Here is a 21,319-nt window from a genome sequence, read left to right on the forward strand (position 1 = left end):
CTCTTATTCCTAGACAATAACTGGCGTGAAGTTAAGTGTCCCCAAAATAATTTTGGAACTTACTACAAGTTTGAAGAAATGAAACATCAAATTCCTGTCTCAGAGCTGTGCAGCAACCAACTGTAACATTAGTGTTCCAAGATTTTCCTCCAGACTGCTTTTAGTATTCAGAAAGCAATCCTTGCCCCCTCCTTTACAAGGAAGATGGTAAATTTTAAAAAGTATCTCACAAAAAAAAAAATTAAACATTAAAAAAAAAAAAGACAATTCTTCCACTCCAGGTTAACTGCCAGCACTTTTTCTCCCAAGTGACAAACCACATGTGTTTTTTAATTTGTGATTGCTTCTATTCCTTGAAAAGCTGGCATATCCATTATTTCCAGCTAATATATAAGCAAACTGAAGAACAAATCTAGAAGAGATTTAGTTCAAAACCTAAGAGCAGTTCAGAATCTTATATCTCTCAGTTGGATAAGACAAAACAGGACTGTACAAAGATCTCATATGCTTAGCTCAGTGGTGTGCAACTATGAACAAGTACCAAAAAGCTGAAAGCAAAATCACCAGAACTGGTCTAAAAATATCAGATTTAGGGGAACGTGTGAAGTAATAATCTGAGGTTCAGAACTGCCAGCATGAACACCTGTTTAATTGATCAATTTGCAACATAAATGAAGACGAACTACCACACATGATCTACACATCTCTCCCATTAAATGAAGCTAAAACCACAAGACATTTTAGAAGCAACATCTGTCTCTGCACCTTCACAACTCCACATCTCCCCAGCAACCCCAACTCTAATCCACTGCGTGTTTACCATAATCGCTGTGTTTTGAGATGATTCTTCTGTACAAACTGTTGATGTAGCCAGGGAAGACAGTCTGGATGAAGAAGATAATGTTGATGTCTCCATGCCACTGTCCTCATTTAGAGCAGAAAGACCCACCGTATGGTGTCCATTCAGTTCACTGGTTTTACTCTGAGCACAGGTCTGCAAAGAGCTGAGCAAAGTGTCATTGTGGAGACAGGTAGTGCTGTGGAAAGTGCTCATAAGCTTTGATGATTTTTGATCACTCTCATCAGAGTCAAGTTTGGGAAAGGACAGGGATTTGATGTTGCTGACTGAAGTGATAGGGGACAGGGACACCTTGGAAGACAAGGACATCTTTTCACAGTTTCCCAACTGGGGTAAAGTGATAAAGCCATTTGGTTTGTGAAGGGGTTTGAAATCCAATGTAGCCCTTTCTATGGATGTCAGAACTTTCTCATCTTGCAACACAGACTCAGACTCTACTTTGGGCAAAGTATTATCAAATAGCTGGGCAACAATTGGCCTAGTAGTACCAACATGAATTTCCAGGATATTTTTTAATTCTTCCTTATCATTGATAGTTTTTAATTCCAGTTTGTCAAAAGGGTCTTCTTCACATTCAAAATCAGCTGGGTTGAAGTCTGCTTTTGGATGAGGTGGACTGAGAACCTTTTGCTTCACAGCACTGCTGTTGGCTGGTGTGGGAGTAAGAATATTATTGTGCTGCAGGCTAGCAAGGATGGGGTTAATAGGAGGAGGTGTGACTTCAGGGCAAGGTCCCTCTGAGAACCCCATTTTGGTGATGTCCTCTGAAGCTGCTTTTGATTTTGCTAGTGCTTCTTCTGCCTTGTGTTCAGCTTCTCTCTGGGCAGCTTCAATTCTTTTGATATCTTCAGCCCATTCAATTGTTTTCTTTTCCAGTGAGAAGTCATACTGGCCAGGGGTGGAAGGGAAAGGAAAGGAGAAAAAAGATAAATTATATCAGGATCATAGCCACTACTTCTAACAGCAACATAAGTAACAGAATAAGAGCTACATGAATTACCATGGACAGGCATAAATTTTTCCCAGCACCTCTTGTTTCCCAGCATGTCTTTTCTGTAGCTTTACAGACTGACAAAACCAAAAGACCTCAGAAATAGTTCATTTTGTCTCTAGCACTAAAAGCTGTCTATAGTCTAGATTAAAGTATCATATTTTGCCTCCTTATTACACTTAGTTTTAGTAAAGAGCTACTGATCTGTTGGAGGTTAAAATTTTTGGGTTTTTTTTCCTTTCTCTCAGGGAATTTTCTCCCGTCTATTGTCTAAGAGAAAATAATGACTGGTACTTAAGAGAGACAAAATAAGTGGCCAAAGTGGGGGGAAGGGGTGCAGCTGGCTGCAGCCTCTCAGATGAGGGGCTTTCTTTTGGAAGGGCAGAGATACCAGGAGATTTTGCTGAGGGGTGAGGGTCTGGGCTCAGCTCTTCTTTCTCTCCTGCTCTGAGGATTGGAGGGGAATGGTCAAGTTGCTCCTACCGCAGGAAGAACTCGCTGCCACCATGTCCTAGGATGATGTTATGATGCTTGTGTCCCCAATCAGCTGTTTTGTTTATGCTGGATATTATGTTCTGTGCCTTCAAGACTGGCTCTGAGAGCCAAGGCGGGGAGAAGAAGAAGCACAGAGTTTTGTTATCAGCCTGCTCTCACTCCTCCACTGTGGTGTTTGGGCATGGATGGGGCAGAATACAGCACTCCGTTGGTTTTTAGTTAGTTTAACTAGCTGAGGCAGAGAAGTTCCCTGGACTGTTTTTCTTTCCCTTTTTTTGCAACTGTTTGAACCTGCTCCGGACTGAGACCCTGGGGAAACACTGAGAGCTTGCACTTTGTAGCCTACCAGGGCCTACTCTGGTCAGCAGCCTTTCCCAGTGCTGGAGGGACTGATAAGAGAATGACCACCCACAGGAGAGATTTTCTGAATTTGTCATCTCTTCAGAGCGGCGAATGAGTTTTGTCATCTGGTATTGTTCATTTTTAGTGCTGGGGAGTGTTTGCCTGCTAAATAAACAGGTTTTTTTCCACTTCTCTCTGAGGAAATCCTTACCAAACAAGTTAGGGGGAGGGGCCATGTGGGTTTGCTTTCTGGGGGGGGCCCTTTTGGAGGTTTTCTCCCAAATTTGCCCCCAACTAGGACAAATTTTTGGTGCCCAACACGTGGCTCGAGAGAGTGGGAAAAAACCTGTTCTAATTGTCTTTTGTTTGCAATTACTCTGTGTTGGTATAGAGCAGTTAGTAGCCATGTTGTTTGAATTCATAATGTCTCTTGGGGTGGAGGCTTGCATGTGTTCCTGGTCCCTAGGTTTTTTTGAGGTCTCAATATCTCTAAGGTCCCTAGGTTTATTTTCTTATCCAGAAATATCTCCGGTATTGTACCTAATACATAGTTTTTGCAGTAGAGGGACACTAATTAGAATAGCTATCGGGCTGGGCTTGGTGGTAATGACTTGTAGGAAGTTTATAAAGGTGCTGGGGTCTGTTCCAGGTATGAATGATTCGTGGCTATGGTTATGCACCCAGTTGGTTAGAGGAGGAGCAGGGGATAAGGCTTTTCAGCCTTTGCTTTCCTTCTTCTCCTCTGAATCTGTTACATCCCTATTTGAGAATGTTCAGTTTCCCCTGAATGTTAAAGATACCATCTTTCTGGTATTTAATCTGGTAAGCTTCCTCTATACAGTCTGCAGCTTCTCTAGAATGAGGGCTGAAATTTCTAGAGGGGCTGATGAGACCCCTGACCCAGGAGTAGACCCAGGTGTGGAAAATCCTGAGTGGTGTGTGAAATGGGAGGATATGGGCCAAATCCTGAAGGAATTGTCTGACCCTATAGTCTGTGACTTTCCCCATGAACAAATTCAGACCCCAGCTGAGGTGGGGAAATGCCTGAAAGAGAAGTGCCATGATGACCCTAAGGAGAAAAAGATTATTGCAATAGGCTGGGCCCTGGCCTATGCTTATTGCACGCTGCCAGATACTGTAGGGCAGCAGACAGAGGAAGGGGGGTAGGGAGATAAATCAAAAGCTATCCCAGTCACTCAGGCTACAGCCAACACCCCAGTTAAGAAGCCAGTAGCTAAACCAGACAGTAAGCCTCAACCAATGGCTGTTGCTAATAGCACGAGAAGTGGAAAGTGCACAAACAAGACCGATTGACCAGTGGATGATGATGATGCAGAAGGACCCTCAACACTTCCCGACATAAAATCAGGAGTCAAAGCAACTGGAAAAAGATCAGAAGCCAATACTGAGTCCTTTTCCCTGAAGGACCTTCATGGCCTAAGGAAAGATTACACTCGATGACCTGATGAATCCATAATTAGTTGATTAGTCCGTCTCTGGGATGATGCAGGCAAGGCTACAGTTCTGGATGTCACTGAAGTGAGGCATTTGGGATCCCTGTCCCATGATCCCATCATCGACCAAGGAATGATGAGGAGGGCTAACCCTCACAGCCTCTGGGCACGGGTCCTGGAAAGTGTAACACAAAGATACCTGTGTGCAGACGATCTATATATGGAGCAAACCCAGTGGAATACTATTGTATTTGCTGGGAATGCCACGACGAAAGCAGGAATGATGCATCTGACTCCATGTTCTCAGAAGGCTAATTTATTACTTTATGACACTATATTATATTAAAAATACTATACTATACTAAAGAATACAGAAAGGATACTTACTAAATGCTAAAAAGATAATAATGAAAACTTGTGACTCTTTCCAAAGTCTCGACACAGCTTGGCCCTGATTGGCCAAAGAGTCAAAACAACTCACACCAGAATCCAATGAAACAATCACCTGTGGGTAAACAATCTCCAAACACATTCCAGATGAGCAAAACACAGGAGAAGCAAATGAGATAGGAATTGTTTTCCTTTTCTCTGAGGCTTCTCAGCTTCCCAGGAGAAAAATCCTGGGTGAAGGAATTTTTTCAGAGAATGTGAATGACACAGAAGACTATCGAACAAGGGATCCAATGCCTGAGAGAAATGGCAGTGGCAGAGATTATCTTCTCAGATGACCTAAAAACTAGGAATCCAGACTTGGTACCATGTACATCTGTGATATGGTGAAAACTTGTATGACTTGGGCCACATGAATGTGCTTCTGCTTTAGCAATAATGAAGCGGGATGACAGGGATGAGACCGTGCTTGATATGGCAAAGAAGCTCCGAGCATATGCAGATGCCGTACATGGCCCAACACATGCCATAATCGCTGCGGTGGAAATACATCTGCAGAAATTAGAGGACAAGATAGAGGAGAATCATAAGAAGCTCAGAGAGGAGATTAAAGAAGACCACCTCCAAATCTTGTCAGTACAGATCAGAGGTTCTGGTATCCAACGCAGACATTCCCCAGATGGAGAGAGAAGGTACACCCCATGAGCTGAGCTGTGGTTCTTCCTGTGTGATTGCGGAGAAAATATGAGGAGATGGGATGGAAAATCTACTGCTGCTCTAGCCCCAATGGGTGCATGAATTGAAGGAGACAGGGCTCAGAGAGGAAGTTCTGCCAAAAGGAAAGCAGCTCCAGTTGCCCATAGCCGAACTGCCAGGTATGATAATGATGATGATGATATGTCCAATCCCCTTGAAGGAACCTCCAAGACATATGCCCTAGGAAAGAAGGATAACCAGGCTTAGAGGGGCCCTGCCTCTGGCCAGGTAGAGGCTAGGGAAAATTGTGTTTTGTGGACTGTGGATTCGTTGGCCTGGCACATCTGACCCACAAGAATATAAAGCTTTGGTCAATACTGGTGTGCAATGCACATTAATCCCATCGAGACATGTGGGGGCTGAATCTGTCTCTATCACTGGCGTGATAGGGGGATCACAGGATTTTACTTTGGTGGAAGCTGATGTGAGCCTGACTGGAAATGAGTGGAAGAAACATCCTATTGTGACTGGCCTGTCACAGTCATATTTTCCAAAAAATCCCTTCACCCGTGATTTTCTCCTGGAAAGCTGAGAAACCTCAGAGAAAAAGGAAAACAAATTCTTATCTCATTTGCTTCTCCTGTGTTTTGCTCACATGTGGAATGTGTTTGGAGACTGTTTATCCAACAGGTGATTGTTTCATTGGTTTCATGTGAATTGTTTTGACTTATTGACTGTTGGGGAAGATGAAACTGGAAAGCCTTACAAATATGATTGCCTGGCAAAAAATTTTGAGAATATAGAAACTATAAGCGAGACTGAAATGAAAGCAAGCTTTGAGATCCCCTAGTTACTGAACAACGGGAAAACAATGGTGTGGCTGGCTGAAGGTAATCCCCTTTTGATGATACAAGACCCTCTGCAAGCAGGCAGGTCCAAGGGTCTGAGCAGACCCTGCCAGCTTGGCAGAAGGGGTCCGAAGTGTAGTTTTTAGGGTTTAAAATGTAGCACAGTATGGTAATGTAGTGATTCTTATAGGCTGTATGTAAATGCTATAGGATTTGTGTGTTGTACTAGACTGGTTAGTGAGAATCAGAATATTCAACACAGAAGATGATTTATTGTATTGTAACGGGAACTTCGCACTCGTACTCTTGCTCTCTTACTCTTACTTACTTTTCTATGCTCTTAGCTCTTGCCTTTTACGTTCTTACCCTCTCATCCTCTCTACCCCTCTCTTCTCTCGGGCCTGCTCCGAGCTGCAGCTGGCAGTTCCCAGCAGGGCCCTGTACCCACACCCTTTGCAATAAACTGCAAGTTCCACGACCTGGCTTTAGAGATCTCTCGTCTCCATCCGTCCCGACCGTGCTACCCCCCGTCTCGCCCACAATTGACCAGTCAGGGTCGAGCTGTGTCGAGGCTCTAGAAAGAGTCATGAGTTTTCATTATCATCTTTTTAGCCTTCTGTAAGTATCCTTTCTGTATTCTTTAGTATAGTTTAGTTAAGTATTCTTTAAAATAATACAGCATCATAAAATAATAAATTAGCCTTCTAAGAATATGGAGTCAGATTCATCATTCCCTCCTTTGTCTGGGCACCCCGGAAATACAATAAATGGTGACCCCAGACTTTGGCTGTAGCCTGGAGCTGAAGAACCAAGACCCTGATATCGGGCAGAGTTCACAGCTGAGGCTAAACATGCAGAAGATCTGCTGAATTTTTCCAGACAGCATGTCAGGAGACCTTCACAGAACAGAATTCCTATGCTGACCAGCTTGCTGAAACTGAACACTGTCGCAAGGTACTGTTAACTCTTCCCCTACTGACAGTGCTGTCCTACGCAAAATGTGGGGGGACGGTTGGGAAGAGGTGCCTTCAGAAACAGAAGTTCAATTTTCTCTGTCGGAGGAGGACATTACTTGAATGTGGAGATTTTGGGCTCTGCAGGACAGAATTCATATGGTGAAGAGACATTTCTATGAGTCTTTCAGATGGGCAAAATTTCATGAGTTTTTCACAGATAGGAGGTCCTCACTGGACCTGAGAGCCTGGCAGACACTGGATCTCTATTTTGGGGAAAAATACGAGCGGGGTGAGGGCACGTGTCGAATTTTTCCAGCGTATGCAGCTCTTTTCTCTGTTCTGAGGAAGAGAACCCCTGTCAGAACCTAGGAAATTCTTCTGGCTGCCCTGGAGGACTTGAGCCCCTGCCCAGGGGGCTCAGAGACCTTGGCACAGAGCCCAAGACCCCTGTGCCTTTGATTTAGCTCTTGGGAAAAACAACTACCAACCTTATATGAAGAATTACAAGCCACAAAAGTTTAAGTAGAATGACAGTGAATTTATCACAGGGTGAAAAATAGATTTTTTTGGGTTTTTAGAATGGGGGTTCAGCGGGCAAGATGGAGGGATCTGGGCATGTCCTGCCTTCCTCCTTCTTTTTCTTGGCCTCTATCTTCTACTGTGATGTTGGCAGTTGTAGATTGGTTTAGAGTAGAAGCTCACTGTCTAACATAGGTGACAGGTATTTGCAACAATACGTGGGTTTCTGGGCTTTATATGAGTCCAAATCTGGCTAGCTCAGACTCTAGCCCACACAGACTTGCATAGACGAAAGTAAGAGACGAGAAGCGCTCTTCTCCACGTGGGGACAAGTATCGTGTTTATTGGCTTAGAAGATACTTCTGATAGACGGCAACCACCCAGATAGGAAAGAGGACATGGCAGCCTCACAGTGGAGTTTTATACCCAAGGGGATGGGGGCGGGGAGAGAGGACCATGGCCAATGGGATGCCATTGGGGAGGGGCGAGAGGAGGGGTACCCATGGGACAGACCACCAGGTGTGTATAATGGGGGGGTGTGTGAGGGAGAGACCATGTGATGGGGGAGGGGAAAAAACCATCCACATGACCTAACATACTCAGTAAAAATTTCGCATCACTCAGTGCAAAACAACAACTAAATAAACTATTTAGTCCAATACAACAGGTATTGGAAAGTAATTGTAAATATTGTACACATCGTTTTTAGTATAAAAAGATAACACCACTCTGGGGGCAGGCAGAGTGCCTCTGACTGTCCTGCTGAGTGGACCTCGGCAGGACAGGAGAAAGAATTTTATAGATAAGAAACAATAAACAACCTTGAGACCAAGAACTGAAGAGTTCTGACTCCTTCTTTGACTGCCGGGCTGGGAAAAGAGATTTTCTAACGTATCTTGGGGTCACTTTGACCAGCTAAAGTCCCGAGAAACCCCCTTGGGGAGGCACTTCGTCTTGTGCGGGGGGTTACCAGCCCCCCTGCCAGAGCCAGCAGGAGAAGAATCCGTCCAAGGACAGGAACTGTTGGTTCCAGCACCCTCGCACCGTGGGGGGGGAGGGGCGGTTTTGCCCACGGCTCAGGTTTTTTCCTGCCTCTCTGGAGCATGCGCAAAAGGAGCTGTTTTCCCCCTCTGCTCCCTTCCCCCGTGGGGCGTGTTAGCCAGCTTTGCCGGCCCCGCCCCTCCCGCGGAGGGAGGCGGCCACCGGCCTCCGGCTCGCAGCACCGTCTCTCGCTGTTTCGCCCGGGTTGCCAGGCAACGCAATGGCTGGCATCAGTGAGCAACGGCAGCCTGTCATTAAGATGGGGCGTGTCTCCGTCTCTGTGTGTCATCCCGAAAACTCTCCGGCAGGGCTGAGAGAGCTGCCTGTGGCCCCGCCGCCTCCCGTGCCGACCCGAGCACCGCTCCCACCGCATCCGGAACTGCTCCTCGCAGATTCCGGCGTGTTGCTAAGCAACGGTTTAGCGGTGCCGCAGAGTGCGCCTGCCCTGTCCCCCCCGCATCCAGAGGAAGCAACGGCAGCCGCACCACGATCCGATTTGGTGTCAGCGCCAAGCCCCACAACCTCTCCCGCAGCGATAGAGATCACGCCAGCGCCGCCCCGCCCAGAACAAAGAGAGACCGCGGCAGTGCTTCCTCGCGCGGCCCTGCCGCCCCCAGCGGCGGTTCCGCCGCCTTCAGGGACTCTGTCATCCGCATCAGCGTCTGCGTCGGAGCCTGCCACCGGCCTGACCCTCAGTGGAGGCGGCACAGCTCGACAGCTGCATGCAAGCGCCTCCCGGCTGAACACTTTGAAACTCAGTGTTTTTCTGGGACACAGCGTTTTTTGCGGGCCGATTTTCGTGTGGTTGGGGGCTTCTCGCCGGGGCTCGGAACGCCTGACTTCCCCCGCGCGCGCCAGCGGCATGGGGGAGGTGGGTCCCAGAGGTGCTGCCTCTGGCCTCAAACCCTGAGGGGGTGGGGGTGGTGCCGGGAAGCAGAAAGCGGGACCACTGTTGTATGCACTGTGAAGGAGAGAGGCGCAGCGGACGACAGGCGTTGCTCACTTGTTCTGGGAAAAGAAGACCCCCAGATCTGGGATGGAGATCCCTGGGAAAGCTTCTTCCCAGGTGCCAGCGTGGCCCAGTGGTTCTGGGGGGACAGGGAAGGAGGCGTTCGGTCACTCGTGTTGCCAAGGCACTGGCAGCGTGATGGGGGCGGGCTGTGAGAACAAAGACCCTGCCCTGCGGGCCGGGTCTGGGCCGTTTGGCCCGCCCACCACCAGGTTTGGGGGCTTTGATCCCTGGGCCCGGGGCCACCATTCTGTGGGGCCGAGTCTGGGGTCCTTGGTCCGCCCACACGGACCAGGGCCATGGACACTGTCCTGCCCAGTGGCGCAGGGTCCAAAACACCCTCTGCTGCTGCTGTTCTTTCTGAAAAAAAAAAAAAAAAAAAAAAGGGAAAAAAAAAAAGGTGGAAAGAGCTACAAGCTTATAGTGCTGGAAAGCCACGAGTGAGCCTCAGCCCAAGTGGTTCAATTAAATGTTTTAATATTGTTTGATAAATATAAATGGATTTTTTATAATTGTTGGTGACTTTCCTTGGCAGTTCTTTGTTTCAGGATTCTGCAAGCCTGTTTCAGGACCAAGAAGGACTTTCAGGGATGTCAAAGAGCAACATCTCCAGTCAATGGACCTTTTCCTGAAACTCAGCTGTTTGGACTTGAAACAATGAACATTTTTTGCATATTTTTGCATTTTCTTATATTGTAAGCCTTGTTTTAGTGATATGACGGAAGTAGGTGTTCTACAGGTAAAAGATCTGCATGATCATTCTATGGCAGCACATGACTGAGGTTTTGATTGGCAATGGATAAACCTCTCGACATGTGTTTGTTCCCTCTTCTGCATGGGCCCAGCAGAAGAACTACAAATGCAGGCTCTTTTTATTTTCATTATACTAAAAAGGGTGAAGTGTCACAGTCATATTTTCTGAAAAATCCCTTCGCCCATGATTTTCTCCTGGGAAGCTGAGAAACCTCAGAGAAAAAGGAAAACAAATTCTTATCTCAAATGCTTCTCCTGTGTATTGCTCACATGTGGAATGTGTTTGGAGATTGTTTATCCAACAGGTGATTGTTTCATTGGTTTCATGTGAATTGTTTTGACTTATTGACCAATTAGGGTCAAGCTGTGTCGAAGCTCTAGAAAGAGTCACGAGTTTTCATTATCATCTTTTTAGCCTTCTATAAGTATCCTTTAAGTATTCTTTAGTATAGTTTAGTTAAGTATTCTTTAAAATAATATAGTATCATAAAATGATAAATTAGCCTTCTAAGAACATGGAGTCAGATTCATCATTCCTTCCTGCCACGGGGGACTCTGCAAATACAATACTGGCCCAGAGGCCCCATGCATTTTGGGCATAGATTACCTACGAAGTCGGTATTTCAAGGACCCAAAAAGACTCAGGTGGGCATTTGGGATAGCAGCTGAAGTGACAGAGGGTGTCCAACAATTGAACACTTTGCCCTGACTGTCCGAGAATCCATCTACAGTCGGACTTCTGAAGGGAGAAGAGCAACAGGTACCAACTACCACTTCCACAGTGCATCGACGACAGTATAGAACCACTCGAGATGCTGTGATCCCCATCCATAAGATGATCCGAGAGCTGGAGAGCCAAGGGGTGGTCAGCAAAACCCACTCACCCTTCAACAGCCCCATTTGGCCTGTGTGTAAATATGAAGGAGAATGGAGATTGTGGACTACCGTGCATTGAATGAAGTGATTCCACCACTGAGCGCTGCTGTGCCAGACATGTTAGAGCTCTAGTACAATCTTGAGTCAGAGGCAGCAAAGTGGTACGCCACTATCGATATTGCCAATGCATTTTTCTCCATTCCTCTGGTAGCAGAATGCAGGCCTCAGTTTGCCTTCATGTGGAGGAGCGTGCAGTATACCTGGAACCAACTGCCCCAGGGGTGGAAGCACAGTCCCACAATCTGCCATGGACTGATCCAGACTGCACTAGAAAAGGGTGAAGCTCCAGAACACCTCCAGTATATTGATGACATCATTGTGTGGGGGAGCACAGCCGCAGAAGTGTTTGAGAAAGGAGAGAAAATCATTCGAATCCTCCTGGGAGCTGGTTTCGCCCTCAAAAAGAGCAAAGTAAAGGGACCAGCTGGTGAGATTCAGTTTCTGGGAGTAAAGTGGCAAGATGGACAGTGTCAGATTTCTACAGATGTCATCAACAAGATCACAGCTATGTCTCCACCGACCAATCAGAAGAAAACACAAACTTTCCTAGCACTATAGGTTTTTGGAGAATGCATATTCCTGAGTACAGTCAGATCGTGAGCCCTCTTTACCTGGTCACCCGCAAGAAGAACAATTTCCACTGGGGCCCTGAGCAGCAACAAGCCTTTGCCGAAATCAAGCAGGAGATTGCCCATGCAGTAGCCCTTGGCCCACTCAGGACAGGACCAGAGAAGAGCATGCTGTGCTCTGCAGCTGGGAACCATGGTTTGTCCTGGAGCCTTTGGCAGAAGGTGCCTGGGGAGACTCGAGGCTGACCACTAGGATTTTGGAGTCGAAGCTACAGAGGGTCTGAAGCCCTGAAGGAAATCTTGGCTCCCCATGAAGGAGTCCAAGCCGCCTCACAAGTGATTGGTACAGAAGCACAACTCCTCCTGGAACCCTGACTACCGGTACTGGGGTGGCTGTTTAAAGGAAAGGTTCCCTCTACCCACCATGCCACCAGTGCTACATGGAGCAAGTGGATTGCTCTTATCACACAGTGCGCCTGTATAGGTAAACTGAATCGCCCTGGGATTTATGAAGTAATTACAAATTGGCCCAAAGGTGAAAATTTTGGTGTCACATATGAAGAACAAGTGATACGGGCTGAAGAAGCTCCACCATCCAACCAACTACCAGCAGAGGAAACATGCTATGCTCTTTTCACTGATGGTTCCTCTTGCATATTAGGGATGAATCAAAAGTGGAGAGCAGCCATATGGAGCCCAACACGTCAGGTCGCACAGGCCACTGAAGGAGAAGTTGGATCAAGCCAACTTGTGGAACTCAAAGCCGTTCAACTGGGCCTAGGCATTGCAGGAAGAGAGAAGCTGCCAAAGCTCTACCTCGACACTGATTCATGAATGGTAGCCAATGCTCTGTGGGGATGGCTGGAGAGGTGGAAAGAGGCTAATTTGCAGTGTAGAGGGAAACCAATTTGGGCTGATGAAGAGTGGAAAGACATCACTACCAGGGTAGGGAGGCTACCTGTGAAAGTCCACCACGTAGATGCCCATGTCCCCAAGAGTAGAGCTAATGAGGAGCACCAAAACAATGAGCAGGTAGATTGGGCTGCAAACATAGAGGTGTCAAAGATAGACTGGTAACACAAGGGAGAGTTATTCCTGCTCAGTGGGCCATTAGGGTAGGGATGCCACCTATAAGTGGGCACGAGACCGAGGGGTGGATTTAACCACGGACAGTATTTTGCAGGTTATCCATGACTGTGAGACGTGTGCTGCCATCAAACAGGCCAAGCGAGTGAAGCCCCTATGGTATGGTGGGCAGTGGTCCAAGTACAAGTATGGGGAGGCCTGGCAGTTTGACTGCATCACACTGCCCCAGACATGCCAAGGCAAGCGCTACGTGCTCACAATGGTAGAAGCCACCATGGGATGGCTGGAAACCTACACTGTGTCTCATGCTACTGCCCAGAACACCATCCTGGGCCTTGAAAAGCAGGTCCTTTGGAGGCATGGTACCCCTGAGAGGATTGAGTCGGACAATGGGACTCATTTCAAGAACAGCCTTATCAACACCTGGGCTAGGGAACGTGGCATTGAATGGGTGTACCATATCCCCTACCATGCACCAGCTGCAGGCAAAGTGGAGAGGTACAATGGACTGTTAAAAACCCAGTTGAAAGCCTTGGGTGGGGGATCTTTCAAAAATTGGGAGCAGCATTTAGCAAAGGCCACCTGGTTAGTTAACATCTGAGGTTCCACCAACCGAGCAGGTCCTGCCCACTCTGAGTCCCTGAATATAGTAGATGGAGATAAAGTCCCAGTGGTACATGTCAGAGGTTTGTTAGGGAAGACAGTGTGGATCAATTCTGCCTTGAGTACAGACAAACCCATTAATGGCATTGTCTTTGCTCAGGGACCAGGTTGTACATGGTGTATAACGCAAAGAGCTGGAGCAACACGATGTGTACCTCAGGGAGATCTGTTTGTGGGGTGAGAAATGATATGCAAATGTGAGTCTTTGTTGGATGTTACTGCCATTGTCTCCACATTAAACCACACAGACATGAAATAGAAGGAAATGTATAGGTGTTGAAGGTCTGAGCGAGTGAAAGATGGAGTTTTGAATGAGTAAAATGAAAGTGGGGAATCCTGCAGCTCTGTAGTCTGGGGCCTGGATTCAGTGGTTCAGTGCGGGGACGTGACAGCGGCACGATGGGTATTGCTTGCAATTTTTTGGGTGGAACAGATGGAAGTTTTTACGTGAATAAAATGCATGATGTTTGGTAGTAGGTTGACAATATGGGGATAAGGGGTGGAATGTCCTAGGATGACGTTATGATGCTTGTATCCCCAATCAGCTGTTTTGTTTATACTGGATATTATGTTCTGTGCCTTCAAGACTAGCTCTGAGAGCCAAGGCGGGGAGAAGAAGAAGCACAGAGTTTTTTTATCAGCCTGCTCTCACTCCTCCACTGTGGTGTTTGGGCATGGATGGGGCAGAACACAGCACTCTGTTGGTTTTTAGTTAGTTTAACTAGCTGAGGCAGAGAAGTTCCCTGGACTGTTTTTCTTTCCCTTTTTTTGCAACTGTTTGAACCTGCTCCGGACTGAGACCCTGGAGAAACACTGAGAGCTCGCACTTTGTAGCCTACCAGGGCCTACTCTGGTCAGCAGCCTTTCCCAGTGCTGGAGGGACTGATAAGAGAATGACCACCCACGGGAGAGATTTTCTGAATTTGTCATCTCTTCAGAGCGGCGAATGAGTTTTGTTATCTGGTATTGTTCATTTTTAGTGCTGGGGAGTGTTTGCCTGCTAAATAAACAGGTTTTTTTCCACTTCTCTCTGAGGAAATCCTTACCAAACAAGTTAGGGGGAGGGGCCATGTGGGTTTGCTTTCTGGGGGGGGCCCTTTTGGAGGTTTTCTCCCAAATTTGCCCTAAACCAGGACACACCATGGAGTGCAGCCCAGCACTGCTTCGTCTTTACCGTGCGTGAGTCTCTGCTATTAAGACTAGAAGGTCACCTGGCCCCTTAGTAATACCCGATCTGACTGAAAAAGACCCTCACCATATATTCAGGTGCCTCAGTGGAAAACCTGGGACCCTGATGCCTTCCCCCTTCCCGGAGGGTATGTTACCCAGTTGCGTGTGGCAGTTGCTATGGACAAGCCCGGATGCAGGTGCCAAGCCCCACTGCTTTATGCCACCGCCAAGTCTCGCTGCTTTTTGCCACTGCCTCGGACTTTTCCACTACACTCTAACCCAGCACCCCATGTCCACCTGACTGCCACGGCTGCTGCTACAGCTGTGGAGTTTTCTATTAAATTTTGTTTGCCACCCTGGGGCGTGCCTTCCTCTGCTGTTCTAGCCGCTGCTCCGACATTCCTGCTGCAGCTCCTTTCTCTGTCTGGTGGGGCACTGGGCCTGTCGTGAGTTTGTAAAGGAAACCCCTTTTCTATCTCTCCCACCTGCGCGTCTGCCATTGCCCACATGGAGACAGGCGGCTGAACTCGTGCCACAGCGACCCCTGGAGCTGTGGGGGAATCATTGCACCATTCCTGCCCTGCTCAGCTGGGAGCCACCAGCACTCCTGCTGGCTGTGACCATCACTGCACTGAAGGGGAAGTGCCTGCAGCCAAGAGAAGGCTGTTACTGGGGCTCTGTTTTTGTTTGCTGTTGCGCTCATTTGTTGTCCTTCTTATAGAGATATATATTGAGTCCAGGAAGTTTTTAGACTGTGTGGAGGATAACTTTTTGTGACAGCTGGTGAGTGAGCCCACCAGGGGAGGGACTATGTTAGACCTGTTGTTCACAAATAGAAATGGGCTGGTGGGAGATGTAGTGGTTGGAGGCCACTTGAGGCAGAGTGATCATTAAATTATAGAGCTCTTTATATCTGGTGAAATGAGGAGGAACACCAATAAGACTCTTACACTGGACTTCCGGAGGGCAGACTTTGGCCTACTTAGGAGACATATTCTGAGATCTCCTTGGGAAGTAATCCTTAAAAACAAAGGAGTCCAGAAAAGGTGGGCGTGCTTCAAAACAGAGATGTTAAGGGCACAGAAACAGACTGTCCTTGTGTGCCGAAAGATGAGTCGACGAGGCAAACATCCAGCCTGGATGGGCAACGAGGTTTCAACGGAACTTAAGAATAAAAAGAGGATGTATCATCTTTGGAAGGAGGGTCAGGTCTCTCAGGAAGTATTTAAGGGGGCCGCTAGAGCATGTAGGAAAAAAAATAGGGAGGCCAAAGCTCAGTTTGAACTTAAAATGATGACTTCTGTAAAGGATAATAAAGAATGTTTTTATAAATATATTAATGGTAAAAAGAAGGGTAAGACCAACTTTTGTTCTTTACTGGATGAGGGAGGGAACTTGGTAACTGCAGATGAGAAGGCAGAAGTGCTTAACACCTTCTTTGCCTCAGTCTTTAGTGGGAAGACAGCTTGTCCTCAGGACAACTGTCCTCCTGGGTTGGTAGATGGTGTCAGGGAACAGAATGGTCCCCCTATTATCCAGGAGGAGGCAGTCAGAGAACTGCTGAGCTGCTTGGATGTTCATAAATCTATGGGCCCAGATGGGATCCATCCCAGGGTGATGAGAGAGTTGGCAGATGAGCTTGTGAAACCACTCTCCATCATTTACCAACAGTCCAGGCTCACTGGTGAGGTTCCAGATGACTGGAAGCTGGCCAATGTGACACCCATTCACAAAAAGGGTGGGAAGGAGGATCCTGGTAATTATAGGCCAGTTAGCCTGACCTCAGTACCCAGAGAGGTAATAGAACAGTTTATATTGAGTGTCATTACGCAGCACTTACAGGATGGCCAGGGTATCAGACCCAGCCAACATGGGTTTAGGAGGGGTAGGTCATGTTTGACCAACCTGGTCTCTTTGTATGACCAGGTGACCCACCTGGTAGATGCAGGAAAGGCTGTGGATGTTGCCTATTTGGACTTCAGCAAGGCCTTTGACACTGTCTCCCACAGCATACTCCTGGAAAAGCTGGCAGCCCATGGCTTGGACAGGAGCACTGTTTGCTGGGTTAGGAACTGGCTGGATGGCTGGGCCCAGAGAGTAGTGGTGAACGGTGCTGCATCCAGGTGGCAGCCAGTCACCAGTGGTGTCCCTCAGGGATCTGTGCTGGGGCCAGTTCTGTTCAATATTTTTACTGATGACATAGATGAGGGGATTGGATTGAGTCTTTCATTAGTAAATTTGAAGATGACACTAAGCTGGGAGCATGTGTCGATCTGTTGGAGGGTAGGATGGCTCTACACAGAGACCTGGAATGGTTGGATGGATGGGCAGAGGCTAACACGATGACGTTTAATAAGTCCAAGTGGCGAGTCCTGCATTTTGGCCACAATAACCCCCTGCAGCATTATAGGCTGGGGATGGTGTGGCTGGACAGTGCCCAGGCAGAAAGGGACCTGGGGGTACTGGTCGACAGCCAACTGAACATGAGCCAGCATTGTGCCCTGGTGGCCAAGAAGGCCAACGGCATCCTGGCCTGTATCAGGAATAGTGTGGCCAGCAGGAGCAGGGAGGTCATTCTCCTCCTGTACTTGGCACTGGTGAGGCCGCACCTTGAGTACTGTGTCCAGTTCTGGGCCCCTCAGTTTAAGAAGGACATTGAGATGCTTGAGCGCAACCAGAGGAGTACTACGAGGTTGGTGAGGGGCTTGGAACACAAGCCCTATCAGGAACGGCTGAGGGAGCTGAGGTTGTTCAGCCTGGAGAAAAGGAGACTCAGAAATGACCTTATCACTCTACAACTTCCTGAAAGGTGGTTGTAGCCGGGTGGGGATTGGTCTCTTTCTCCAGGCAGCAACTGACAGAATGTGAGGTCACAGTCTCAAGCTGCGCCAAGGGAAATTTAGGTTGGGTATTAGGAAAAAGTTTTTTCTAGAAAGGGTGACAAAGTACTGGAATGGTCTGCCCAGGGAGGTGGTGGAGTCACCATCCCTGGATGTGTTCAAATAAAGACTGTTTGTGGCACTCGGTGCCATGGTTTAGTTGAGGTGTTACGGCTGGGTTGGACTTGATGATCTTGAAGGTCTTTTTCACCCTAGTGATTCTGTGTGTGATTTTGTGTATGATATATTAGTAAATAACTGTATTGCTTTCCCCATATATTTGTCTGAAAGCCCCTTAAGTTCAAAGTTATAATAATTTGGAGGGCGTTGGGGGGGGGTCACATTTACCATTCCAAGGGAGGTTCCCGCCTTCCTTGGCAGTCACCTCTTCTTTTAAACCAGGACATCATCCCAAGATCAGTTTATCAGTTTCACAGCTCTTCCACCCTCTACCCCCAAGACAACAGATGTAGCAAGCCTACTAGATAGCCATACCCAGATTGAGCATCACTGAACTACCTCCTGTCCACAAGTTCCCCAAGTCATTCAAGAATACAGCAGAGTATTTTTTTTTTTCATCCAAAGACCAGTACAGTATTACTCAGTTCTCCCTAATATATTTCTAAGGGACTTGATATTATAGTTTTATACCCACTAGATTAAGAGGTATTGGTATTAGTTCAGTGCCAGTGGCTCACCAGCAAAGGTCATATACTGGCTACACCGATGATGACAACTACCTGCAGTAGCAAATTTTGATGCAGTTACTGGCATGACAAGATCTCACAAGCTTTTCTCATTGAACATCAGCTCCTTCAGGGCCAGGTTAGCACAGGAAGGCATTTACATGCTATTCACTATCAGTTTACTGGTTATAGTAGTGGCCTGGTTGAAAGGACAACATTCTGAACAGACTAAATTTACTTAAAGCTTTAATATCTTAGTAAGAATGAACAACCTCAAATGCTCTTTAAATAACCAAAAAATGTTCAGAAAACACAGCCTACAAGTTAAGTCCGAGATATAACCCGTGACTCACAAGAAGTTATACGATACCCTTGCCAGGATAATGGCACATAACTAGAGTACTCTTGCCATGGGACTGCTAGGTCATATAAATTCCTGTCTCTAAAGAGCAACAAACCAACAAGGCTTGCTAGGCTTCTAAGCTTTTCTGGGACTTGCTATGTGTTGTACCACATCTTATCCTATAGCAGGCTCCAGTGAGATCCTGGAGACCTGTTGTCTTAACTGCATAACAGTTTTCCATTTCCTTAGCTCTAAGACTCCAAGAGATATGATACACAATTTATCAGCAAGGCAACTTTAAAAAACAAATCACTGGCAGAAGTACCGAGCACTACTCCATATATATTCTTTGCTATCCGAGCAGAGCTATCAGGGTTTTGTGTGTGTGTATGACTATATACATGGACCAAAAATGACCAATTTTTTAAAATATTAAAAAAGGGGGTATTTATATAAAAATATATAGTTTTGGGCAATTTTGCTTCCTTGCACTTTTATTTTTTTAACAGCTCTCACTACAGCTGTAAAAAAAGTCAAAATGCACTGCAATATGTGTATTCTACATAGTTGCGTCCTATTATGCAGGGTACTTCAGTCCAATTGTACATATTATACTTGAGCCTCAGCATGGCAGGAAAGTAGAAACATAGCGCAATGAAACCAGCAATATGACACTAGTTGCCTTTAGCTCTTCCACACCACTTTAACTGGGTGGAAATATGTTCATTAAGATAATCAGGTAATCATTTAATGGTTATAATGAATAAGCCATGATGTAGGGTAATTGAGATAGTCAGCTCTCCAGTGGATGAGTTGCAGGGCAGAAAAAAAATTTAAAAAAAGAAAAAAGGGAAGAAAAAAAGCAGAACTATCTGTCACAACTGAAATGAAACGAAACATCAGTTTGGACTGCCAAGGAAAATCATGTATCCAAAATGAGAAAATATAGTTCAGTTAGACTTCTTGTATCATAACCTGTATTTGGAGATTAGATTTTCAACATTTACTTTAAAGCCATTGATTTTATGCTACTATGAGTTTATGGTAAGAGAGACCTGCTTCTCAAAGACCTGGAAGCCATCTGTGTACCATGCTGTAACCTGTTTACCTACAGCTGGAAAAGAATTCCCACTCAGAACTCCACAGAAAACAAGAATTGAAAATTTATTTCTTCATCCCACAATTGTGAGAACACATAAAATATGGTTATATAAACATTTGTTACCCTCAAACAAAATTCTGCAAGTATACCATAGCATGGGTGTATCAGTTCTTAGCATTTGCCTCTTAAAAATGCTATTCAGATTTAGTCGGGGCAACATTTAGACCTATAACCACCTGTTAGAGGTTAGGCCTTTTTTTTCCTTTTCTATCTCTCAGGAAATTTTTTTCCCATTTTTTGCCCCAGAGATGATGAATGAATGGTATTTAAGAGACAAAAGGCCTAGCTGGACATCTTGGAATAACATTGAAATGGTCCTTGGGGAGGAGAGAGGAAGGGGTGCAGTTGTTGCAGTCTTTTAGCTGGGGAGTGACCTCTCTGACTGGGGGGTTTCTCTTGGGAAGTGCAGAGATACTGAAAGAGGTCGGGGTGGGGGGTGAAGGTGGAGGGTGCTAACGGAAACTTGGCTAGGCTCAGCCCCTGCTCTTTTGGCAATTGGAGGGGAGAGCATGTGGTGTGTGGAGTGGGCGTCTCTCTTTCCCTAGATGGGGCTGCGTTGTGGTTTGCTGGCAGAGTCTGGGAGGTTTTCTTTGCTGTTTGTAATGGCTGCTGACATCGACTGCTGCCCGATCAGATCTGCCTGTCCCCCGCTGCTCTGGGATTTTGGCTACACTTGAGCTCGACGCCCCCCCCCCCCCCCCCACAGGTCCACCCAGCCTCCACTGTTTCTGCTGCCGTGACAGGGTTATTGCTATGCTTTGATTTGCTGCCCCGGGTCTGCTTGCCTCTGCTATTCCAGTCCGCTGCTCTGAGGCTAGTGCTCCAGTTCAGCTCACCACCCAGAGGGGTACTGAGACTGGCTGCTCCCCGTGAGTTTTGCAAGGGGAGCCATCTCCCATCTACCCCCTTGCCCAAGCTGCCATAGCCATGAGGAAAGGCTGCTGCGCTCATGCCACAGCACCCCCTACAGTCACGGGGGGAATCATTGCACCTGTCCTGCCTCACCAGGACCCAGTAGCGCTCTCTGCTGGCTGCAAGAAGTCACTGAAACTGTCTCCTCGCCAGGCGCTCCTGCTGGTTGTGGTTGTAACTACACCAAAGAGGAAATTGCTTGATGGGCGAGGGTAGGCTGTTATTTGTTTTCTGGTTTTGTTTGTTGTTGCTGCTGTTGTTTGTTTATCTTGTTAAATATATTCTAGTAAAGAAATGTTATTCCTTTTTGCATATCCTTGCCTGAAAGTGACGTAATTTTAAAGTTATAATAATTTGGAGGGAAGGGAGTCATATTTTCCATTCCAGGAAGGTTCCTGCCTTCCTTGGCAAACACCCGTCTTTTAAACCAGGACTCCACAACAAAAACGCTGTACTTTTTTGAAGTAGATACGCTAAAATAAATGTTATTAGGTTTTTGCCTATCATATTTTAATTTTTCTATACATTCTAACAGATCTTCTGCAACTACTGCCTGGCAT

General features: G+C 46.7%; 1 protein-coding gene across 5 annotated transcripts in view; it reads right to left on the reverse strand.

Annotated features, from left to right (window-relative positions):
* LOC103824730 (ubiquitin-associated protein 1-like) overlaps positions 1 to 21,319 on the reverse strand; it is a 90,867-nt gene that overhangs the window by 16,500 nt on the left and 53,048 nt on the right. For all 5 annotated transcript variants that reach the window (XM_050986348.1, XM_050986344.1, XM_050986347.1 and 2 more), the window contains one exon: positions 821 to 1,747. In XM_050986348.1, the coding sequence (XP_050842305.1) occupies positions 821 to 1,747 (927 nt within the window). The remainder of the gene's footprint in view (positions 1 to 820; positions 1,748 to 21,319) is intronic.

This window comes from Serinus canaria, chromosome W (genome assembly GCF_022539315.1).
Source record: "Serinus canaria isolate serCan28SL12 chromosome W, serCan2020, whole genome shotgun sequence".
In the NCBI taxonomy this organism is placed as follows: Eukaryota; Metazoa; Chordata; class Aves; order Passeriformes; family Fringillidae; genus Serinus; species Serinus canaria.